Here is a 26,643-nt window from a genome sequence, read left to right as displayed (position 1 = left end):
TCCAAGATCACGTTACCCTGTCTGTAGTCTGTTTTGTTATCACAGAGATCTAAAGTGGAGGTGCTTGTCTAACTTTAGCCGGCTCAGCACTGCCTTTTGACCCGCTCTGTTTGCCTTGGTTGGGCACAGGAATTTGCCTCAACCTCTCATGCCCACTGCCAGCCTGCCTGGCACCACCAGATTTATTTTTGTTCTTTACAAATTCAACCTTTGCTTCATCTGTATTGACACATTCCACCCCAGAAGGAAGCTTGATTGCTTCCCCGGAGCAAATTTTTGTCCTGATTCCCTGCATTAATTAAAGGAATAGTTCACATTTTTCAGAATTGTTGTTCCAGTAATGGCTTCTGAGCAAACAGTACCTTGTTACCCTGCAGTACCCTGCAGTACCCTGCAGTAAAAAAAAAAGCTTTAAGCTTTTAGCTTTTCAGCCAGTGGCTAGTCATACAAAAGTACATTTCAATCACCTTGAAACATCTCTGAATTTGAATATGTCATATTTCCAAACATATTAACATACAAACTTCCAAACAAACTTACAAACTTACTATTGGCATCTAACATTTTTKGGGGGGGTCAAATAAATAAATGTATCCCAATTTTTAAATGATTTTGGTGTGAGATTATAGTACTACTATATAATTCTGATCTACTTTCGGGTTTTTACACATTTTCACCTGGGATGTTATTGCATKTGGGTGGTGCTTAGACGATCATCGGTGCACGTCACAAAAGAGACAAAGCAAAACATCATAGTCAAACTTTTTAAAATGTGTTCATTTTTTATTTAAAAAATGACATTAAATACAAAGTATATTTTGATTCAAAATCATTTCCTCTCTTGGAAAAAAAAATAGCTTTGTGATTTTTAGCTTGTACCACGAGAAGCTTGAATAAAACATTACAATACCCGTGAACAGAGAGAGCTTCAGCTTTAAGAAGCTGATTTGAAAACTGAATAAAATGTGACAGAACAGAAATGTGACCCTGGTTCTGCGCTGACTGGCGGAGGCGGGATGGCTGGGTGTGCATGGAGGGAAGTGATGTTGTGAGAGGTTCACTGTCCTTAAGGGCTGGTGAACATGGATGGCCTGAATGCCACACTGAGAGGGAGTGGAGGTTAGCAACAGAAGAAGGAAATGGTTCTTTAAGAAGAAAACATTCATTAGTGATTATAGTCCCCAAAAATACACTGAATCATATAGACTGTGCTGTGCAATCGGTGAGTCACTGAATTCTTCATAAGAAAACCAATTTTGGATCAGCTTATAATTCTTTCATAGATAAATAATTTTTATTTTTACGTACTGTACATGATGTCCAGTCAGACATGTAGCTGGCCAGGAAATATTACTAAAAATAACAATAAAAATAATAATATATAAAAAGACACACGTACAAATATTAGGGAGGGAATAGCTTAAATGTGTTCTGTTTGTTCCTCCCCTTAAATCAAGTCTTTGAATAGATGGGATTTAGCACCAATAGGCTGGTTGTAAGTTGCCGCCATCTGAGTGTGTTAAGTTGATGTGGTGCTACAGAGCTACTGGGCAGGCTCTCTTCGGCCGTCTCTCCACATTTCAAGTCTGTGCACAGGATATGGGAGAGCATGGGGCAGGAAGCCCCACGGAGAGGACCGCACTGCCTCTGTAAGACCCCCTGCCATGTGTGTGAATGCATTTTTGGTGCTGTGTCCACCTTGTGGAGATTTCTTGGCATGCGATCACAYGAGCATTTTCTCAAAGAAACAAAAGCGTCAACAATAAAAACAAAGGAGAAAAAAAAATAGATGCACTGAATGGAAAAACTCCAATGGGGTTGTTTATGTTTGTTGCCAGTAGACCTGGTTTCCACTACAGTCCAAAAGTTTTAAACAACCATTCTTTACTTCATAGTTTACTTCCAAGCAGAAAGACTTTCTTGCAATGCTGCTAAAGTGGCTTAGATTAATTTCTCAAGGCTTTCTAAATGTATCTGAAGGTTTTTCYGTAGGCTAATTTGGTCATATTGCAAGTTAGAGAGTTATGATTGGGTTATGTTGACTGTAAAAGACAGTGAGCGGCATTTAGACAGATTTTCTTTGGACTTTGTCCACAGAGACACTTCTCAAACAGAGGTGTATCCATTTCACTGAACCAAMMCTCAGTTTAATTCTGAGCTACAAAAAGAGCAGAAAAATCTTTCTTGCAAATTTTATGAATTGATGACCAAAATAGACTTTTAGCAATTCTTTTCAGCATGTTTTATGTGTTATTCATAAAATCACACATGTGGGCTGGGAAGCATTCATGTAACTTTACTGATCTTTCATAATTCTAATATTAAAATGAAAACTGCTTAAGAATGGATCAAATGCAAAAGGGTCCTTAAATACCTTTAATGGTCCTCTGGTGTTAAAACAGTACAGGTTATAACTAACCAGTACAGGTCACTACTAGTTAGTACTAACTAGTAGTAACTATTTCCCAAAATAAGATGCACAGTATACTGTCAAGGTGAGGTAAAAGGACTGGACAGTTGAGTTGAATTTCAAAGAAAATGTTTTTAAAAGCCATGAGAAAGGTCTTACAAAGCCACCAGAACTGCTGATCAAACACACTTTAAAAGATTACATGAAAGTCTGACAGCCTGCAAGTTAAATTAAAAAAAAGATATGATGTAAAGCTTTTGCACAGAAATGGAGCTGAATTGTATAAATTTACTTTCATTTCTTTGTCTCAATGGAATATTATTGTTTTCTTATAACACGCTGTTAAATTTGGCATTACCGCCATGGAAAGGTACGCAGACGCAGATAGGTCCAATTGTCTAGAGCTGCGTAGCAGCGGGGCAGCTAAAGTGCTATAAGTGCTTGTGCTTGAAGCATAGGGGGCAGCTGGCACCTGTGGCAGAGCAAAACGGTCACACCTGACTTGACCCGTAAAGAAAAAAAAAAAACTGAAACAAGCAAACACCATGTTGCACCACTAAGACAGGAAGAGGTGTGGTTAAAGGGATCAGGATCAGGCACATACACAGAAAGAGGGCAAGCTGAGGACAATGGCATGTGATTAAGGACTAGAGAACCTCAGAGCTGCAAGAACGATGTGAGAGAAGGATGAACACGGAACATGGGAGAACGCGGGGGTGAAAAATTAATGTCGTGTTTGTAAACATGCAAGCAGATTTTAAGTAGATTGCACTGCTTCTACTAGAAAACCACCTCAAATCAGATGTTCCAGAAAATTTCAAGTGAGCAAACTAGCTTTTAAATGCACTCATGAGAACCTATGAGGTTAGCTTGGACGGCTTTTCAATTCAGCAAACATCCATCAGTCAGGCTGGGGTGGTATTTTTAAAAACCTTTCTTCAAAATCTGGTTAAATAGAGAATGTGGTGCCTTGGATCTCTGCAAGAAGTTATGCTGATWTACCCATTTGCTCTAAAACGATGATCAAAATCTAGAAATGTATTGTGCATTGGATGCTCTCAAGTCTTCTCAAGACTTCTCAAGTCTTAACATTTGAAACATAACTTGTCTCTTTCAATTAAGAAGGACAAAGGAGGTGTTAAAGATTTTAAGGCACTTTAACTGCAGTTTGCTTTCAATCCATCTACCCTGCACATCAGTGACAAACAGCAAAAAGGCAGCAAAGAAAGGAGGTCAACGTGCTAAATAAAAAAAAAAAAAAACCTCTGCCATTCCATACACCTTGCACTACTAAATGGACCCTGAGCCAGAAGGTGTTGTCTTTTTCTGCATTGCTTGATGGAGCAGGGTCGAAGGAAGGGAAGCTGTTTTGGGAAAGCATGCTCTCACACACCATCTTGCACAGACAGGCAGCTGTGAAAACGTAAGTTATGCAGGCGCTCACGGATTAAAAGACAAACAAACCTCGCGGTTACACACTTACAACAAACACACACATGATAGATCGGCGTTGGTGTGACTTTCTTAGAGGGGGGCGCAGGGTCACAGTCATAAACAAGTCCTCTTTAAAGTAAGTGGGAAAGTCCCTCCTTCCTCTCCCCCTTTAAAAATAGTGCAGATGATAGGATTTATTCTTTCCTCCCATTCTGTCTCAGCTTAACTGTTTTTTTATACATATTTTAAAGAAAGGATGGAGGTTCCCTAAGTATAGGACAGGTAGCTGTAAAGGACAGGAGACCGTGCTCCACCCCCTACCCTCTCCCTAATCCTTGTACTCCCCCCACCCCTGAAATGGGACCTAAAACAAAAGGTCCAAAGTTCCTTCAAATGTTTACATCAATCTACATGCAAGAGCAAAAACAGGTCCTCGTTCCCTTTCCCTTATTTCTTTCGTTCCATTTTTTTTTCGACTTTTTTGTGCTGTTTTCCTCTCTCTCTCYGTCCCCTCTTTCTCTCCATCCATGGGTTGTCTCATCTGTCCTTCCCTCATTTACTCTCCAGGTGATAGCACTTTGTCTTGCCCTGCTTGTCATCGTAGCCTGGGAGAGGCTGCCCGTATTTGTCCACGCACCAACAGAAGCCCCGGTTCCTGCCTTTGGATGGACGACACTGAAAAAAAGAAAAAAAAAAAGAAAGAAAAACAAACATGGGAAAATTAGAAATGTTATCAAACTGTTTGGTTGTTCTCACAAAACCAGATGAGAAGACAGTTATTTTTACCTCATAGTGACAAGTTACTGTACTTTGCAAAAGCATTCACAGAAGCTCAACTTCTGTTTTACGTTTTGTCACATTACCAGAAGCTTCAGCAGATTTTATTAGAATTTTAAGCTTAAAGTTTTGCCCATTTCTCTTTGCAAATGGAAAGTGTCCTTGAACAAATAAATAACTTTCGAAAAATATTGCCACTAATTTCAGTTTTCCATGATCTAGACCAAGATTCCTAAAATCCAGGCCTCAGTGGGGATCCTTGGTCTAGACTTTGACTGGGCTCTTTTAACACATGGATATGCTTTGACCCAATGATTCAGCTGGAGCTCTGGCTGAGTATTTGCCCATATTTCAACAGGGTTTTCTTCCTAAATTGGTTGGTGTTCAACTCYATCCAGTTCCCCATTAATGTTCGCCTGTTCCTGCTGAAGAAAAAAACATCTGCTGTAGGATGGTGCCACCAGCGTGTTTCTCCATTGGAATAGTGGGTTCAGTGGGATATTCAGACTTAGACTTCCACCACACATAGTGTTTGCATGTAGGTCAAAAAGTTCAATATTGGTCTCATATGACCAGAACACCTTCTTCCACATGTTTGCTGTGTCCCTTAGATAGCTTGTGGCAAGCTTTAAATGTGTCTTCTTATGGTTTTCATCTTGCCACTCACTCATTAAWGTCAGGATCTGGAGAGTACAGCTAATAACTGTAATAACACCAAGCTGTGGAGCTATGCAGCTCCTCCAGAGGTACTACRTGTCTCTTCGCAACCCCTCTGAGTAATGATGCGCCGGTTCTAATGCTTGTAATGCTTAGGTTTGGCCAAACGTCTTTAACTTTATGTTGTACTTTATTGTACAGCACTCTTAGAAATTTGAAGTGTGGGATTTTCTCTAGCAAACCTTTTAAGGCCCTCACAGAGCAGCTGCATTTACACTGGGATTAAATTGCATAGATGGACTGTTTGCAGTTGGTTGCACTGGATTTCAGAGACAATCTTAAATGCACTCGACACCTTTCATATTTGTATTTTGCACAAAATCAGTCGCATCCATTCTTTCCCCGCATCCTCAATAACTCACTGCTTTGTGTTCCATCTCATAAAAGCACATTAAAGTTTGTGSTGGTAGTTGGCAAAATGTGAAAAATGTCAAGTGGTATGTACACTTTCGTAAGGCACTGTGAAAATTGGAGAAATATACTTTCCTCTCTCTCTCAGGCACAGTGAGAAATTGTTAGATATGTGCAGAAATGTTTTATATTAATTCAGACTCCCTTCTTTTTTATGACGCTTTTCAGCTGTCAYGCCTCGCCAGAGCTCCAAAAAGGCAAACATCCCATCGATCACGGTGAGTGGAATGCCTTGCTGCCTGTGACTGTCTGTGAATTTTTATGTGCRGGAACTTTTAGAGATAAACAGCACAGGCGATGCAGCTGCGTGCTTGCTGATAGATACGGGAATGAATTTTTTGGAGCAGAGAGCGGGGGAGCTTCACTCAGGCATCTATATGAGGCCGGCGCACTGCAGAGTTTGTCCGACTTAGGCTCTGCTGAGGAGTTTACTCGGTGGAGAGCAGATTAATTCTGATCGAGAGGGTCTGGGAGTGAGGGGGTGAGAACCCTCGAGTGTGAAGGTAAACATGAAGTTGCTAAAATATTTGTCAAGGCCAGTCGGAGGGCTGCAGGGAAGGCAGCGCTGCTATTCTGGGAAGCTGGCAGATACTCAAATCTCATCTGGAGCTGATTATTCCCTGCGTGTRCACGTGGGCTCACATAAACATGCACCAGCAAACATGTAGGCTGCACACAAACATGATTTCTGTGGACTGCGCGCAGACATACCTCCCACCTGCTCACACACATGTATGCAGTAATATCAGATGTCCCACAGGGGGCCAAGCTTTGTAGGGTGGCAACTTTATGAGATCCATTTGCGTTGCACTTGAAGTGACTCGATCAGTCAAGTCAGGGTAAACCTTGACTCACTTTATTCCTCTTGCAATCTCCTACTGTACGGGAAGGAGACCAGCCAGCACGGAGTTTTATCAGGAACTAGTAACAGTATTCGATAAAAGGCAGTACTATTCAGCTGAGACTGGGTGTATGTGTAATTCAGGACAGTTTTGGTAGAAAAATTAATCCCCAGCAGAATCAGCCACAGAAAAATGTCCTTCCAAAATATCCTACACTTTTATATCAAAATATGATGCATGATTCTGCAACTCTCAATGTAGGTTTTGCTATTTTTTATTTAGCAAATAAACACCAGTGTTCACGATGAATTCAAAATGGATCCTCATACATGGGTCAGGCTTGAAATAGCAAACCTGCAAAAATGCAAAAATCAAAACTCTTTTCATGGATGAATGTATATAGGTGGATAGATTGATGGATATATGGATGGATTTAAAATTAAAAGAGGCGTCAGTCTTCCTAAACAAGCTTACACAGCTGTGTCATATTCCAATATCTTTAACAAACATAAAATGGATCTTAAAACAATCAAAACTGAGTGGAAACTCTCTAACGCCACAGTGTTACACGGAAAAAAAAATTAAATGCATCTTAATAAGTATTGATAGCACATACGGTCAACTGAACTTCTGGCTTCAATATGAAGGTGAAGCAACAGAAACAAGCCAGATGTACAAAAAGAAAAAGAAAATATGAGTTCATTTGGAAAAGCAGTGGACCCATCTAAMSGTCTACTGACTGTTATAGCTTAATGGTGTCATTTTCATGTTAGAGATTATATTGGCATTTAGATTTTAGGGACAAATAAGAAGCTTTGTATAGCAAATTGCCCTTTACATGATGAGTGGCCTTTAAAGTATGTGGAAATTAAACAGCTATTAAGGATGAGTAGTCTATTTGTTTTGAGTAATGAGTTATGAGTAATGGCGCCACATGTGAAGAAATGACAAGATTCCATCAACAAGAAACTTTTCTACATGTATGTTTGTTTGGTCCATATGAAAACGCCCCTAAATTTGAGTCATGAATTGGCACAAAGTCTCCTCGTACTTTCAGGCAGGCAGACAGACGAGCTTTAGAGTGTGACCAGGTGTCTGTTTCCGGCGTTCAGTGCAGCCTAAGTGCATGATCAAAGGCAGCTTTATAGAGACACAGGCCTATTAAAATACCTCACCAAGAACTACTGCAGCAGTCTGGGGAGCAAGTACGCCTCTCAAAATGGTGCCTTCTTACACACCAGCATCTTCAGCAGATTATTATTATTTGTTWTTACAGAAAACTTTTCTCTTCCTAACAATTGCCCTCCTCTTTAACTGTCTTATTCTCACTTTTTCTGCCTTTTCTTGCTCTGCACTCCTCCCTCTCACTGTGCCATCGTCTAATTCTGTAGACAGCTTCTATTTTAGCCTTGACCCAGCAGACGAGACTGGAGAGACAAGCTTAACATTGTGTTCCTGTGCTCTGGTAAATGATGATAGACTCCTTCATGAGCATGGAGGGAGAGTATGTGTGTGTCTGTGTTGTGTTGTGTTGTGTTGTGTTGTGTTGTGTTGTGTTGTGTATGCGTGCGTGTGTGTGTGTGTGTGTGTGGGTGTGTGTGTGTGTGTGTGTGTGTGTGTGTGTGTGTGTGCACAAAAGGGTTGAAAAGCCAAGAGAAAGGTGGAAGGGAGTGGAAGAGCAAAATGTGCACGTGTGCATTCCCCTGTTGCTTGGCTACCTTTGAATTTCTGCTCAGTCTYTCTTTAATTGGTGAGGTATTAGCAGTCATCTCAAGCAATTCTTTATTTACTGCTTTATTACACACACACACAAACAAATTAATACTAATGTACTGTGTAATTATTAMATTTCTGAGGTGTATTTTTATATTTTGGAAAAATACAATGTGTTCTTCCAACTGATTTAAGTTTAAAGAAAATGTCTTCAAAATCATATCAATGTGGCAGCATGCACCTGGATTAAAAGTTATGCTGCTATGCTAATAATGAGACTAACTATGTTATTCCTCATTATCCAAAGTAAGTGCTAATTATCCGCAAACATTAACGGAGCCATTTAAAATCAAGGAAGCGTTAAAGTCACAAAATGAAAATAAAGATCGGTTATGACCAAAAACAAAATATTTCAGGTTGAAACACATCCACCATAACATAAATTCATRAAATAAAAATAAAAATTGAAATAATATGATCAAAATCCTGATCTGAATAATAATACTAATCCACAATGAACATTAGATTTCTAAATAAGTCTAAATAAAATTAAATAGTCTTTTGAAACTATATTCAATGTAAGTGTCCATATTATTTGATTTTACTGTGATAATCCATGACTCCTGACTCCAGCAAAAGCACCCAAACTGTAGCTACCTGCCTCATATCTCTAACTTCTAAGCCTTATCAGACTGGTATAAGAAAACTGAGACTGAAAACTTTTTGACTACAATTTTCTGACCAAGCAACAAGTGGAGAAAACATTGCTGAGAAGCTGTGGATTGAACCAGTCCAATACCAGCCAGTTTAACCAACACATCAGTGTAATCTCAAACTGAAATGCAGTCTGTTATATTAGCCAACTGGAAATATCTGCACAGATTTTAAAACAACAGCTTTTACAGGTAAACTACACCAGYAAAGTGTGTTTAATTAAAATATGAACTGAATACACTGAAATAAACTGAAATACAATAGAAAATTCTTTGAAATGGCTTCACGGGTTCATCACTCTCCAAAGTAAAATTTGATGGCATTTCTATCAATTTTCTGCTTTGTTGCTAATTATTTCTTGTCAACTACAAGAAACGGGCACACTAATGTATGTTTTCAGGGTGCAAAGAGAAAACCAGAGTACTTTGAGGAAAAAACTGTGTATGTAAGAAAATTTAAGCTCCATTCAACTTATATTAGAACCCAGAACCTTCTTCCATGGACCGCTTTGATAAAGTTTCATTCTTAACTTTCCGAGGAATGGTCAAGTGCTTCATGTGCCAATTTAGGRAACAAATGAAGCTCTCAGTTTTACTTTTTCAAACATTTGAGAGGTCTCTACAATCTTTTATCACTGTGATTATTTAAATATGCCTCAAACATTTAAATCAGAAACCTTACTATAGTAAAGTCAGCTGTTTGATCTTGCATTAAGAAAAAAGTGAGTCACAGAGACTTTAAAACGCACAAAAGCATGTTAACACMTTTTGTTCGAATTGTTTCAAGCAATTTTAAGTTTTGTTGATCAGCATAAATATCAACCAAGGCATAAWTTGTGGAGACTTACAATGCAATAGAAAGGCAGCTTTTTTTCCATAATTTTAAATGAAAACTGATAGTCAATAAGATTTTGGGGGGACGAACACCCATTTATCCTATGATCTCAGCACACTCCACCACAGAGTCCAAACCGAGGGTAGGTTAAACCCTTGTGCTCTGTACTCCTCACGCTCCTGGTGCTGCGTGGTCCAACAYGGCTGTCACTAGAAAAAAAAACATACATGCTGCTCATTCATAATGCTGCCTTTATGAGACGTGTATGCATGTGTTGTGCGTATGAAAGCGTGCTCTTGTGACGCCGGTCTTTATAACTAATGGCAGCGCCGCTGGGCTTCACGGACATTAAAAAGAGCCTGGTTCGACCACAGGATAAACACAAGCTCATAAACTGCAAGGTGTGTGTTTGTAGGCATAGGGGCGTGTGTATTTGTGTAAAAGAAGGTGCATCTGTGCATGTGTTTGGAAATGCATTGGCAGTAGCTGCGGGATATTGCTTTTTCTAAAAAAAAAAAAAAAAAAATCTGAAAGACATGAAGTCCAGGATTCTTTTTTTTAAGCAAACACATAATGTACATAAATGTTAAAACAGAGACTACATATTACTTGCTAGAGTTTGTATGGCGCAAAACAAATGTGATAAGGAGGATGTGACAAAAAAAAATCACCTCTGAGGCATTAAATGAGTAACCAGATCAGAATAGTCATATGTGCTTAGAGTTTGATGGTGTTGATAGATTTTTCTCAAGCTGAATGAAGACAGTAAGTATGCATAGGATGCTTCTCATTTACCAGCATAAATACCCACAGCGTTTCCAAACAGGGTTTTGTCTTGAGGGGACATAATGACTCTTTGTGGCTACTTGCAGGAAGAAGTGAAAATAACAATCCAGTAAAAGTTTTATATTTATTTCAGTGTTCCCTTGTAATTATTTTACATTCTTGTTATTTCATGGGTAAAATTATTTAAAAACTCAAGTAATTAGTTTTTGACATATCAAACGACATAATTAAATTAAATTTCCAAATTGGATGCTATGATTAAATCTACTGTCATTATCCTTGGACTTTCAGTTTGGTTTTGATCTGAGTATTTATTATGTTTTCTAATGTTCACTTTTCAATAAGCTCCCCAGTTCATCTCCCTATGCAGCTGTTCAACTTATTACACTCATCTGATTCTGGTTCCAATAATCAGCTGTGCTGGATTTAAATACTGTCTGTAGTCATATCCTTGCCAATTATCCCTGTTCTACTCATTCAACTGATTTTCTAGTCCGTTCTTTTTTTTTAACCCCCTGACTAAGTTTAGCTTTTTTTTCCAATTCAATACCTTCCCCATAACACTTTTGTGCTTCTTTGTATTCTGGCCAAACTTATCTACAGATAATGACACATTGCAAATTGCTTAGCAAGAGTAACGCTACTCAGCACTTGCAGGAAAAAAAAAGGGTTGCACGGTAAACAATGTACGTTATGTCGCTTTGTAGAACAATTGAACGATTTTATGATTCAAAAAGAGAAAAAAAAACTGCACTCATATCTGTATTACTGAATGAGTATGTGGACGTGACACAAGTAAGAACCATGCAACTGGTTCCCTTTCTTAAACACAAACTACCATTTACAAATCTTCATACTATAAAYTCTTTTTTTAGGTGCATGCATGGGCGTGCTTTTGGCCTTCCTTGAATGACCCTGATGAACGCCACAAGCCAAAACACGTTAGTCAACAAATAAAGTTGTTTCTTTGTACTTCAATTGTTGCTGGAGTCTTCACCTTAATACACTTTCTAACCATCCTCCACCAGCATCTTCACCAAGTCTTCTGCTTTGGATTAAAACACATTTAACCCAATAATTTATGTATCTCTAGAATGGAACAAATTGTTTTCTGAACTTTATGGAGACGGGACAATCCCMAGCTGGTAATATTTGCATGTAACTGTTTAAACAGATGAATGTGGCATTTCAGGTTTGGAAAAGTTAAACCAAAGGAAGAACCAAATTTGTGGAGACCACAGTTATCTTCTTGATATCTTAGCTCCTTTTCATTATGTTTGATGACCTTTTCGATAAGGTCACAGGAAGCAGCAGGTTTGAGGTGGATGTGCCTACACTTAACTCAAATGTTATTATCCTTCAAGAAGCTTATAGGCTAATAATATACTATTATTATCTATGCTTTCCCAAATTGTTTAAAAGTAAAACTCTTACTTTAGGTAAACTTTTGAATTTGAATAAAGTAAGAAACGTTTTCTGTGATTATTAAAACATTTAGCAAATTGGTTTAGGCTTGACTGGGGGTCATATTCTGTCATGCTTAATCGGAGACGACTGATTTGAACAGTGTAAGCAGTGCAATCAATTGAAAGAAAAGCACAAAATAATATACTCTGATCGTTTACACAATATTTGAGAATTTTCATGATTTTCTTTCTCCATTATTATTAAAGAATGCTAAGAAATAAAAATAGAAGCATCAAATAACTACAAAATGATCTGTTTACAGGGTCAAAATGGAAATAGAAAGAGACCAAGAGGCAACATGTGGGTATGAATTTGGGTACAAATTGGTAGATGTATTAACTGAGCTGAGCCTGCATGAGCATATCAGTGTATTTGTTGTGTGCCTTTCACTCACGCAGTATTTTAAGAGTGGCAGTACTTGATCTTTCAGCAGTGACAGTTATTGTTTAGGAGGGGGAACCACAGTGAGTGTTACACGTCACAAGCAGCTGGTATAAATGACAGCTGTGCTACATTKATGCCACATTATGTTCTCGTAAAGTGTAACGAAATGACTGTGATCTGGCTTAAGCGCTTCCTCCCATTGTATATTATTATCTTTTGTGATACTGAGAATAGTTTTTTTTGGATTTGATGTTCATTAGGATAACTAAGTTTAGATTCATATTGTAGAGAATAATACTGACATCTTCACAAATGTATATCACGCAGGCTGCAAAAAAAACCCTCAAATCTGCTTTGTACATTATGCAACATTGACTTGAGGAAAACAGACTTTGTTTAGGAGGAGTCGGAAGAAGATCTGGATTTGAAATTTGGGAAGGGAACAGAACCAAGCAGAGAGACAGAGTGAAAATAGATGTCTGGGTCTCTGAAAGTTGGTCAGTTATTATAAAGCCATTGTGGTCAGTGAGTACGTTTATACAGATCCTTCTGAGTCACGCTCAATAAGTCAACCCTTATGGGCCTGGCACTGCCAGCACCCAGTGAAGGAAGAAGCAGAAGAGTACACTGGCACCTGGCTCACATCCTTAACCCACCGCCTCCTCCTTCTCCTCCTCTTCCTCTCAGACACACACACTTAACTCTAGCAGAGTACACGCAGACACTGCCGTCCCATTCACAACCCTCGGCAGGGTGATTCTTGGCCAAACAAGGAAGGAAAAGCCAGGTGGGCGGAAGGGCAGGATGGACGGAATGATGGAGCCAGCAGGAAGAACAAAAGGCTGGTGCATGACTGTAGGCAAGGCACAAAGGGGGGTAATGATGGGTGTGTGTGGAATGATGAATAAGAGAAAGAGAGAGTGAGGCTTTGAGGGGTGTAATGAGTGGGTCAGTGTTGGTTCATGTAGGGCCTGAGCTGGGATATGGAGCCAATTCATATAACTGCAGCTAAAAATAGGTTTCTATGTGTTGTAGCTGAGAGACGGTCTGCGCTGCTTGACTTCTTTTCTTACAGGCCACTCATATTACCAGCTAACAGAAAACCTCGCTTACATGTCTGCAACTTTCTCATGTCTGATCTTTACATAACTAATAAGCAAAGATTGAGACTTCATGAGTGGGGTTGCTTCTTCATCTAACAATCATGGTTTTGACTATTTTTTGGAAGATTTTCTAATTTTATGTGAATTAGAAGAAATTTCCAGATTGAAATGTATAATAAGAGCAACGGGAATCCAGCTTTACTAAGTCAACCAAGGGATGTAATAAAGCCACCTCTTTGTTATTTCTAGCTGTTTATAGCAATTATTGGGAGATGTGTGTTTTAAACAAAATTACTAGTGCCACAAGTGTAAGTGAATAGATATGTTTTTTTAGACATTTTCTCAGTTGGGAAGGTCAATACCTATTTGGCTTAATTCCATGGCATGAGCTCTTTATTTCCCCAAGAGTAGACTTCTGTGTCACATCATATTTATTCCATTAAAAAACATGGCGAATTACACATCTCTACTAGGACTGTAAATAACTGATATTGTCAAACTGACTACTATCTTGCCATGCCAGCTTGCACATTGGAAAAATACGTTTCAATTGGAATAAATGGGAGGAAATTGAGTGTATTTTTGTGGAACATCAACTTCTGTGTGTGTGTGGCTTTTAATGTGCTTGTCATACTGGGACTAACAGTGAGGCATTTTCCATTATGACTAAGTTAGTAATCTTTCCAAACTGCTTGTTGATTTTTTTTTTATGATATTAAAACATTGACTGGCAATTTGGGAATTACCTGTGAATCATTTGCATTCCCCCAAGTGGTCAAGTCCTTATTTGGTGAATTAATCAAATAGGAAATTATGCCATTAGTTTTTCTTTAATTTTCAAGATCCAGCATGTCAAGGCGAGTCTAGTGTCTAAATAGCGTACTATGAGATCAAGTAATGTCCTCATTGGGTCGTTTCTACAATACTTGAGTGGAAAAAAAAAATACTATGTGAAAGCTGTAGTGCCCTTGCAGAGGACATTTCCAACCTGTTTAAACAATTTGTGGAAGACTGGCTTATCTGGTAATAAAATTATGAGTACGGTGAGAAATCCATTAAAATGGAGGATTATTTTCCAATGGTACCAGTGTTGTCCTATACTACAGAAATGAAAGGCCTACACACAATAGTGCCTGATCCCTGAATATAATTAGAAGCAGTAAAAACAAATGGGAGCCTAAGTCGACTGGGGGTTATGCTTTTTGGCTCCTGGTGATTCATTTTTCCTGGAAGTAGTCAGATCGCCATCTAGTTCTCAGAAGAAATGAAAGATGAAACCAGACACCTTTCAGCAGCCATACTGGGACTTAATTCTTTTAAAAGATTGTAGGTTACAGAGGGAGAAATGGTACTGTAAATCATGTGTTCAATCTCGCACTCATCCCCACCCCCAACTCTCCTGCTCCCTTCTTTTCACAGCATTGTCACCCTAGACGTTCACACGGTCTCCTCTTCACTAAGTTTCCGGTCATAAATCTCTGCAACACACCGTGAAGGCACATCCCCTCGGATGGATTCAACACAACACACGCCTGCTCCTCTGACAAAAGGACGATGAGACCAGGCACACTACTGTCCTCAGCCTAACACACCCTTACAGCAGAACCGACACTTTTACTGGTGAAATTTGYACCACAATCAGAAAAATACATRGTAATGGCTTTCTGTAAGACATTTAAATTGTCCTGAATTGTCAAAATAGATCTCGATTTTCAATCTTTCTATTCACAATCAGATGTGAAGACTGCCATTTGTCCAAACTACAAAAAAAAAAAAAAGAAACATTAACATTTTTTTAGTGGGGAAAATCTTTTCTAGATCTTTACGAATCTATTTTTGTGAGCCAAAAGAAAGCAAACGAATCAGCAAAGGGTCACAAAGGACAAAGCTTACTGAAAAGTTATCTGACATCAGCATAATGAACATTATCAATCTGTAGAATTAGAGCAACAAGCAATTTCTGGATCCTATATCATTATAGTATCATACAGTGAAAGAGAGTTGATGATATTGGTTTAAAAAAAGTGTTAAAACATCTATACAAGGAAACTCCGCTGTTGCTAATGAGCCACTGACTTTGCAGTATCCCTCATCCTTAGAAAGCATACTGATGGTTTTTCATCAGCATATGCATGATTKTATTTCTACCTTTYTCAGTAATCAATAAAAAAATCCTATTAGTAGTAAACTAATCAGACCTTATAATTCTGACTAACTATGTTGGACACTTCCACTCATATGTTGACAATTTGTTTTTGGTGAGGAGTCAGGAGGGTTTCTTTGCCATCACAGATTCAAATTGGCTCCAGAATGTTAAAATTACTTTAGACCTAAATCTGCCCCAAGTATGATCAATGTTTGTTTTTATTAGGAGGAACATTTCCCTGTGAAGTTCTAGAACTCAAAGCTGAGTACATGACTGGGAAAAGAGCCAACCACTTGTCTTTCCAATAATCTCAGATATCCAAAACGCTGGTTTTGGACAGGAAGAAAACCTTGTGGTTAACCAAAATGTCTATCTGCTTTGGCTAGTMATTAAATGTTTCATTGGATATCTTCCTCCAAAGATCTCCAATGAAATCTTTTGATGAGTATTAGAAAACTAGATAATCAAACAGAAGTTTGACTGCTTGATTAAAACCACTGGTTTGGAGCCGCGAGGACTGGGGTTAGGATCCAGGGTGTTATTTAGAACTTTGTCACATCTTGAGTTGAACTCTGAGTTATAATGCGTGTTTTTGGTGACTCATGTGTTTGTTGGAATGGGCTCTGTGGAATGCATCCTCATAAAATTAGATGTTGGTATTTATTTGCCCCACCTGCCTTCATGCACCACATTTCCTCAAGGAGTTTCAGTCAATTGTCCTCCAACAAAATTTYGCATTCTTGCTTCTTTCTCTCGTTTGATTTTTTTTTTTCTCTCGTCTTTTAAATGAGCTGGCCATGGGTGGCCTCGGTTTGCTGCTCCACAGACAAGAAAATCTAAACCAGTGACGGCCTGTTTGTTTTCTTTACCTCACCAACGGCACCCCCACCAAAAACTACCGCCATCAAACAAGCGCCATACATACACTCCCCTGCTGCCACATCCACCGCGCCACACACACACACCCAGACCACATTCTTACATCCCTACCCCCCACACGCTCCCACAACACACACCCACAAACACACCTGACCGACTTCATTTCCTGTGAGGCATGAGTCAGACGGCTGCAGTGCATTTACCGGAGTAATACATGGTTATTAGCCATTCTGATAATATAGTGTTGATGTGGCTGTCAAGGCAACCTGAGCAGCAAAAAAAGGGGGGATTGTGCATGTGTGGGTGGTTGGGATGAGTCTTTGAAGATTCTTTGGAAGTGTTCAGGCATGTGGTGGGTTTATTTGCATGTCCGCAGGTGTGTGTCAGAGTGTGTGTGTGCATGCACGAGAGAGTTTGGTGTGTAACAGAAAAAGCGTAGATGAAACAGCAGGGAGAGCCACTCACCTGTTTTTTCTTGTAGAAGCCCTTTTTGTCACAGTTAGGAAGGCGGAAGCCTCTAGGGTTGAGCACGTTGTTGATCTTCAGGCTGTTCATGATGCTGTCTATCTCCCGTCGGCACGGCCCCTAACAACGCAGCAAACACGCCATCATAAAGAGATTGCAAAGAGGTTGGAGGCACAGAGAATATTGGGAATACTTTCACAAATKTGAGAGTTTGTGTTGAGCAATAAACAATGAAAATTGACCTATGTCTATGGCTTAATCMTGGTCCTGTTCTTTCATGCATAAAACATCCTAATTTCTTAGTTTGAACTGGGAAGTCTGTGTAGGTACTCATTGTCTTGCAGAAATGAACTTTCTGGTGGGTCCGGGTTAAAGAGGTCATGCCCCAAAATGAGATACCAGCTTTGAAAAAAAGTGGTACCTACAGCTTCAAAATATTTGTAATCAAACGTAATTGTACCTAAACATCAGTAAAGAACATAAAGTTAGTCTGTGGACTTTCATCCACAAATTGCAGAGCRCCGCAGTGTTTGGCATTGTTTGGCATTGTTTGTATGTTTTTGTTTTTTACAGCACATGCATCAAGTTCTCCATGCATACCACCTACGTGTTGACAGTGGCACAAATTGTCTCCTATTGCAAATGGCCAAGGTATCACARTGACCCTCTTTTACTTTGTTCATTCATAAAACATCAGTTCTTCTGTAAAATTAATCTGCAACACATTTTTGTCCCCAGATGTCTTTAAGCTTTYCTACTTGTGYAACTGTGGAAAARACTTAGCTGTAAATAAATACATGCATAGTGATAGGGGTTTTCAACAAAGAAGCTTTGCTCTATTRAATACAACACCGGGAGCGCCTGAAGACAGTTTGCAGCTCTCTAGTCTATGGGCAGTAAATTTCCATGCTCCATGGACATCAAAGAGGCTTACACAGACCACCTCATCCAGATCCCTGAGACTGTGATCATTTTTCTGATAAGTAAACAGACAAAAACTGAGACACAGTCAGGATATACAAAAGATGACCAAAACACCAACAAATGGAAAGATGTCCACACATACAATAACATATTAGCTTTAATATGTTATTAAAGTCTATGAAGTTATGGCAATGCCTTTGTTACAAAAACCAAAGCATTACGGCAAACCAGGAGAAATGCATGGCATTAGAGGTTCAGGGCAACTTGAACAGCAGTAAAGTAGCTGTCAGATCATCAAAAAAAAAAGACTTCCATGTACTGGACATCTTTGTCTTTGTTTCAATTTAGAGGAAAACCATAAAAAAACCCTTCCTGTCTATATGTTTTGCCCAAATGTAGTTTATGCAGAAATACTAGAAGATATTGTTGGTTGACCTTTCTGATCGATGCTAAAATTGTTTCTATTAAATAGGTCTTTTCTATGTCGTCTTACTAAAAACCYGGGAAATCATCAGGAAGCATAAGATGATCATCACTTCACTTGACATATGCTCCAGCAGATTTTTTTCGTTATTGTTGTTTTTTTTTTAACCAAGACAAATCTGAAAATTGTAGAATGCAGTTCAATATAGTGCCCTGTCTAAAYCTTGTTTGTAGCCTAAAAAGATTTGCTGACTCCTTAAACTCCTGACTCTACACATCTGGAAAATGATTTTTTGTTYTTGTTTTTTTGCTGTATTTTCTTGTAGACAAAAGAACTCATTCAAATTGGCAGGAAAACATCTGAGAACATCAAATATTTGCAATATTTAGTAAGAACTTGATGGACCTTTTTACAAAACCACTGCGAAATGAAAACTAACAATGTTTTTGAAAATGCTTAAAAAAAAGACATGGCATCATTTTGGAAATCAAATAATCTAGATAGCCATCTCTGGTCAACAGAATGAAGTCCAAATTGGGCCATAATTTGCTTTTCTTGATGTTAATCTGCATTCGTCTTGAAAGTAGGTATTCATCTGAAAAGGCACGTGAAGCACACTTAAACAGTGAGGTAACGTTTTGTAGGTGTGCGTTACAATGTGATGTGTTGTCTAATGAGCTGTGCCGAACCCACATTTACCACAGAGCTAATTTTTAATTACTTCTGTCTATGTTTCTATCATCCCAAACACAGATTTTACCACAGAAAGTCTCATTGCCTCTGGGTGTGACTTACATACTCAGTCTCCCTCTTGTTCTCCAGGGAGAAGTTGTGCATGTCCTTACTGACTCCTCCTGACACAGGTTCCACCTTGTAGCTCTGCGTCTTCCTATTTTCAGCCTTCTGGATAAGTGTGTTGTGCAGAGGAGGCCTAGTGTTCATTGACCCTGGGCTGTGCCCGCAGTTCACAGTTGCCTCAGCAGGCACGACCGTCACGGTCACGGTCACATTGGCGCCATCGTCCACCTGATTTCCTGCATTTTCTGCAAAGACGAATTTAAATTAGAGCTGTGAAATTGGTGCCAGTTCTCTCTTTTGGCACAGTATACAGATRYATGGAAAGAGTTATGTGATTTATTACAAAGCTCAWGCGTGTTTAAAAACTTGCCATATTTGGACCAGATTTTGCTCCATCTCATGTGGTTTCAAAATGAAAATCAGGCAGCMAATTATAATAATTTATTTKCCCCAAAACATTTTTTGCATTTACCTCCTAAYCAAAGCCAAACTTTTATGATTGTATCCTGTAAATTACACAAATACGGAAATATTACTGCTAAGCTTCCCAATCCAACTGAGAACTGTTGGCTGTGTAATAAAGGCTTGTTAGAATCAAACAAAATAAAGTTAGATYTGTGCCTTTTGGGTCTGTCAGAATTACAAATGGTATTCACAAATTTACATATAATGAAGAGCAAGAGATACAGGAGGAACTGGAAAAAGAAATCTGAGAATTTCTGGGCACAGACAGCAAAAAAAATTGAAAGAAAACATTAAAAAGCATGTGTGAGAAGATTGGAAAAATGTAAGATGAAAAGTGAGGGAGAACATCAAAAGTAACTGGGCTGGGATGGTTTCATTTTAAAATGTTAAAGATGAGTAAAATAAAAAACGGGGCTTCAAGTACTCCTCCCAAAAGTGGGGTGCACCAATCTACCCACGATCTGCCCCCCCGATCAACCACATCATCACACAGTAAAGTGGGCAATGGAAAAGCACACCAGAACCCTGAAGACTGTTTCTAACTCAAAGCAGATTTAGTGTGCGCGAGCTGTGGTGAGGGCGGTGGACAAGCATGTGGGCGTGTAGCTCGTGTGGGCAGCCAGGCTGGCAATCCACCCTTCCATTTTTTCTGTGGCTACCTGATCAATTTGCGAGGCAGTGGTGCTCCAGTCAAAAGAACTGGGAATAACTAAATGACATGTCAACAACAACTTCCCTGAAAAAAAAAAAAAAAAAAATTTCAATGGCCAATAATGTGGACAGAATTTAGGACTCCAGTCAGAATAATTTTTTTTATGATCAAAATAAATCACCTTTTATAGCTTTTTGCATTTTGGATAAACACATTACGCAATTTGTTTGTATACTGGCACAGGAGTAAACAGCACAAACTGTGGTCAGGGGAGCTTCTTAATGTCTGGGAGGAGAAGCTGCTCTGGAAATGGGAACCAATGGGGGTGGAAACCACTAAGCTGCAATGGCATAATCTGACCAACAGGGGCGCTTAAGACCACCTACATCTTTTTAAAAAAAAAAAAACTCCATTTCCATCTTTGGAGACACTGTAATGCCATCATTATGCATAATATCCTTTCATGTAAGAATTTCGAAATTCTTTAAAACTGAGGCTGAGAATGGTTAAAAAAATAGAGAGAAAAAATTCAAGTACAACACAGTTCTACAAGTGTTTGCGTGTTCAAACCAAATACACAAGCAGAAAGCACACACAGGGGCACCTAGGTGCCTAAACACACAAGTGTGTGTTTTCACATGAAGGTGGCATGTGTGCCATTTCACCAGTCTGAGCAGCATCCACACTAATCATCATGCACAGGATCCCACCCCCAGTGTTGTGCAGGCTTGCAAACAGTTCATTGATAATGGGCTGTGATTTTTGAGTGTGCGTTGCTTGTTTATATAGGCCAACCAACCCCCATGTCATTCTACTCACTGCTAGACACCTGAACTACACTGGCCCCCATCCTGGACTAAGGGAAGCTGCTGCATTCTTGTMMAAGCAGTGCACAAGAATTCAAGAGTTGAAGATAAGTTAGGGCATTAAAGAGGAAAAGTCCTAAATGTTGGGTTATACTCCACTAGGTGGTGGGGTGAAATAGCCAGGTCATCTTCATGCATGCATATGTGTGGATRCAACGTAAATACTACAAGTCAGACATTTCCATGAAGTCAGTTTAACTCATTATAKATAGTCTATCATCTATAGAACAATRTGCCCTGGTCAGTTTTCTAAATTATGGCACCATTTTATATTAAATATATCCTCCCAGAAAAAGAGTCTAAGCACACCTGCCTCCAATGACATCATGTCAGRCATTAAGCAAATGATTAGAGTTACTTGCAGTAGGTTCATTTAATCTTGAGGATGTTTCCTGATTTATTTGATTAAATTTGTCTTACAAAGGTGTTATGTGGGCCAACAACAAAATATGTTTAAGTTATTTCAGAATCCTGCCCAATTGGAAAAGGACTTGAAAGCTTCAGGCCCCTGTACTTGTCTAAAGTTGATTGCAGTGGACCATCTTCATTTTGATGCATCCAGTGATAACATCGACTCAAATACACATAAAGTAGAGTTAGCTTTTATTATTATTATTATTATTATTATTATTATTATTATTATTATTATTATTATTCAGTCCACTTTTTGCATACTTAATATTTTGTGAAATTTTTCAGTGTAAAGGCATACCTGTGTTATCAGTGTCAAATTTTAGGGCAATAAATGAATAGATTACAATAAGATAGCATCTTTAAACGAGCACTGGTTGCTTTATAATAAGAAAAATCTCGCAAACCAAGGTGTTTTGTATATTATTTTAAATTTCATAATTTGCGACAAATGCGCACATGGAGAGCGACACAAACTTCTTCTTATTGTCTAAACAGGGACTCTCTCGGTTTTTTTTCAAAATGTTTTCTTGATGCAACCAATAGTTGCCAAACGTAGCACCTTTGCGCATGTTTACTTGTGCCATTTACCCTATAAGAAGATCAGTCTCAACCTTATACGCACTTAATCTGTTTGCATAAAGAGGGAGCTCCCAGCCCCGGTCACAGCAGCGCCTCATGGAGAGGGCGCCTGTCAGAATTACCCAAACAGACAAACTGGGAATAAAGTAACCATGAAATGCGCAAATGGAAAGCACCACATTCTACCTTGTTTTTGCGCCGGCTTAAGATAGCTGATGAGTTTTTTTGTTGCGCTGGTGCATACCCCTCGTCCCTCCAACAGAGCTTGCAAAGGACGGTTCTCCCCGGGCTGATGCTTGCAGGTCAAGCCGGAGCCGCAGCGCGCAGTGTACACTCCACAAGCCTGTCCTTCGCCGAGGGCGCACGTCATGCAGCAGCCGCAGCCAGGCTCCCTCACGCTCTCCGCGCAGTCCTTCGGCAGCGGTTTGCATTGCTGCAGCGCGCTGGCGTCGCACGGCTCACATCGGACCACCGGCCCCACAGAGCCGGTGAGCCGGGCGAGCGCAGCCAGCGCGACGGCGAGACAAAGCGCGCAGAGACCGGGCATTATAGTGATTAAGCTTGTCACAAAGGGACAGAATGGGAGTTGTCACACGGGCTTAAGGTGACTCTCTGTGACACAGCGAGCCGACTGGCCTTCTCCATCTGTGTTTTCTTTTGCGCAAACTTCTCGCTTTATACAGGCGGAAAAAGAGCCAGCAAGTCACACCCTCCTCCGTATGAATAATGTAAGCGGAGAGCCCCTACATGAAGAGCCGCTACGTTCAGACTCTGGAGAGCGCTGCGCAAACAGTACATTTTCTCAGGCGCGAATGTACAGCATTTTCATACAGTCCAGGGAAACTAAACAATGTTTCTTTCTTACAAATTGATCTTCACAGTTTTGAGCTATTTTGAAAAAAAAATAAATAAATAATCATGTTATCTGATCCAAAGAACTTGCAACTGTAATTACAGTGAAACGTGTTTCTACTCCGGGAGGGTAAACAAGCATGCATATTTTTAAATTTGCATGATGAAATATTTTCTTTTATTTGTAGATCTATTTGAGAAACCATGTACACTTTTTCTTCCACTTCACAATAGTGAATCATGTGCTGCTGGTCTACCAGATTAAAATCTCAGTCTGGTTGAACTCTGTGGCTGTTATGTGACATAACGGAAAAAGTGAAATAGTTTTGCAAATGATCAGTTTACAAGGCACCAGTCATGTCTACAACGAAAGAAATGTTGTTTTCCTCTTGGTCAATGAAAGCCTCAGAGTTCAAATGATAACATCAGTCAGAACACCAGCCATAACCAGTCTGCATATCTGATTCAGTCTGCTCAGTTCATATATCCTGAGCAGACCTGGTGATCTGGCACTTTCCCTCATCCTGACTGCCACCACATACCGTGCAGCTCAAAGCGTCCAGACCTCCACCCTTTCACCTTCTACAACATAACTGACCCAACATGATTCCAAATTTTTGAACAGAAAAATGCGTAGATTGTGCAGGCTAAGCACTGCATGCCCCTTCCAGTCTGATATATCCCCCCGTGCTGCAATAACAAACACGAGAGGGGGGTACATGCTGAGAAAATAAAGCAATCAGTACTGACCATTGTATGATTTCTACCACAGAAGCAGAAAAAGTGTTAAGACTACATTACAAAAAAGCAAGCAGAGATTAAGGAAACACCCCAAGAAAAATGAGAAAACTCTATGCTTAGTTTTCTTAGTATGATTTTTTTTTCTGTTTCTGGATATTTTAGTTTCTTGAGTATTTAGAGTCTCACGTTTGGCTTGTTTATTGTCTGCACTTCAGCCAGAGTCTAGATTACTTGAACAGTCTGGGAGGTTTAACTAATTCAGAAGAAAATGTAATGCATGCTGTTTGAGCATTGAGTAAATAATGTTTGGATGGTGAGGGAAGTATGATACCAATGTTTTGCCCTCTTACAACTTTATGACAATTAATAAGCAGCAGGAAAACCACAGGAATACATTTTCCTTTTCTTACTTAACATTCTTTCTCAAAGTTGAACCTTCACATCCTTGTCTAAACAACTTGAAGATGTTCCTCTGACATTTCCTCTGATATGAAATCTGCTCCCCTACCATTAAATAACAGCATCATGGCCAATGTACAATGACAGACAGACATTGATATACACAGGAAAAATAAACAACTTTTCATTTCTTCACCATGACTGACGTTAAATGAAGCTGGACCTATTCTGTTTTTAACACACATTTCTATTTTTTTAAATACCAGAATGCAGAATGAGAACCTTTTTTTTTTTTTTGACATTTTTTAACCTTTTCAACTTGAGAAGTTTGCATTCCTTTACTGCGTATTTGATATAATGAACTAAAAACAGTTTGATTTGGTTTCACTTTGGGTATCCTTCCACAAACACGCAGCTTCTAGCTTGACTGCCACTCTGTGCTGCATTAAAAGGGTGTAATGGTTGAACTAGATAAAAAAAAATGGAGCTAGGTCCATAACAAACTCATCAAACTTGCTGTCATCTATTTGATAGTGGAAAATGAAATAATTTGTCAGGAGAAATCTATGCAAACTTGACTATGAMATCTCAACCATGTTCAACCAGTTATCACAAAATGCACAATATGTCAGAGAATGTGGGAGCCTTACTTGTGTACGTGTATGCGATTTAAGTAGGACRAGAAGTGGTGACAAAATAAATGACTACTTATCTAGATTTATAATATAAAAGTAAGATCAATAACTGACTTGACCAAATATCCATAGTCCTCATGCCAAACACCAGTTAAACTCTTTCTACATGGGCAAGCAGTTGTCAGGGAGGCATGTCAAGAAAAAACWTCCCTACCCTCACAGACATAAATATTAGATGTCGTCTGAACCCTCTGGGAACTTGAACTGGAACAGSATCATTTGATCTGATGAGATTAAGATTTAGCTTTTCAGAAGTAAATACCCCTGGTGTGCCTGGGGTGAAACACAGGATTAATTTGTGGAACAGTACTTCAGTGCTTACTGTTAATTCTTTAGGGAAATGTTGATACCGTTTGTTTTTTGTGAGTGGTACTGGCTATTGAAGGAAAAGCAGCTTCTCCTGGTTTCACATCCTTCATTTTTTGACATAATGAAGTGTGGTTACTCTTACACATTCTACCCTAATAAATAGATAATTCCAAATTGAAGGACTGAGATTTTTACTTTCTTTAATTACCTACAAGCTGAACGACAGAGGACTTTGACAAGATTCTCCAGAGAACTGAAGCAATAGAAATGAAGATACATCGACTACAGGTAGATGTCAACATTGGGTTTTTGCAATTATACAACGATTCAAAATGATAAAGAGACTGACAGACAACACCTTGACAAGCAGCTGAGATGTCCCCTCTTCGACCCCGGCACTGAGAACAAAACAGTGAACTGCAGCCAAAACAAACCCCATCATCTATGAAACTACAATTCAACTGAAAAACAAGTGTGCTGCACTTCAAAAGGAATTTACGAGGGAAACCTCAACTTCAAACATCAACAAGAGGTATGAAGCAAGGTATGAGGCAAGATCGAAGATATTATTTAACAACAAATACGCAAGGGAAACATTCTTTCATTGACAAAAAGACCAACAGCCGTTGTGTCATGTTTGCCACAGTTGACTGATTGAGAAACGTTTCTGAGGTTGTAACATCTAAATTAAACTCTAGGGCAGTGTTTCTCAACCTTCTTTGGGCCAGCGCCCCCCTAGCATTTATCCAGGTCCCTCACCGCCCCCCATATAAGAATTTGTAGGCTACTTTGCACTGACCATTATTTTATCATTAATATTACTGTCACTATTGTAAATGTTTTGATTGTTATGCTTGTTTCTGTATTTATCATCAAAAAATAATTTCCCAGAGAAAAAAAAAAGCCATGGGAATAGAAATTATTTTCACAGGCGTCTACGAAAAATGCAATAAACATTCAACTTAAAATTGGTAGGCCTAACAGCAGCCAGTCAGAGTGGAAACAAAATTCTTATTCTTTGCCATTTTCTAGTTGTTAAATATTCCACAAGATGAGCAGATAAAAGATGTACAACATACCCCTTTAAACTTTGATCTATTTGCCAAATGACAGTCCTCTGCAACATTAAAACATGGATTGAACTTTAACTACATTAATCATAGCTCTTCTTCTCTTCAGTGTTTCTATGGTTTCTGGTGGCGCAGCTTTGTGCTGCCTTCAGGAGAATGGGACATCAGAGTATCATCCAAAAAATTTCACCCACATGGCATTTATTGTGCAAACCAGAGCTTTCAGTGAAAAAACAAAAGTTCCAGATCCTTTTAATGCCATACAAATATGAGACAGAAACATGGATTAAATCTTTATATAGACCTGTCTATTGATTTATATATTAATAGTTTTAATGGACAGAAATTACAAAGAACAAATCTGGTTCTTAAT

At 39.1% G+C, this 26,643-nt stretch overlaps 1 protein-coding gene across 1 annotated transcript; it reads right to left on the bottom strand.

Moving 5' to 3' along the window:
* Window positions 1-767: 767 nt before the first annotated feature.
* On the bottom strand, window positions 768-22,866 carry igfbp3 (insulin-like growth factor binding protein 3). The gene is made up of 4 exons (XM_008406723.2): window positions 22,391-22,866; window positions 19,226-19,473; window positions 17,083-17,202; window positions 768-4,519 (listed from the first exon to the last, which is right to left on the bottom strand). The coding sequence occupies exons 1-4, from the start codon at window positions 22,749-22,751 to the stop codon at window positions 4,397-4,399; spliced, it is 852 nt and encodes a 283-aa protein (XP_008404945.1). The 5' UTR covers window positions 22,752-22,866; the 3' UTR covers window positions 768-4,396.
* Between the last annotated feature and the right edge of the window lie 3,777 nt (window positions 22,867-26,643).

Source organism: Poecilia reticulata, linkage group LG4 (assembly GCF_000633615.1).
Source record: "Poecilia reticulata strain Guanapo linkage group LG4, Guppy_female_1.0+MT, whole genome shotgun sequence".
Classification (NCBI taxonomy): Eukaryota; Metazoa; Chordata; class Actinopteri; order Cyprinodontiformes; family Poeciliidae; genus Poecilia; species Poecilia reticulata.
This window is presented reverse-complemented; position numbering and strand designations above follow the sequence as displayed.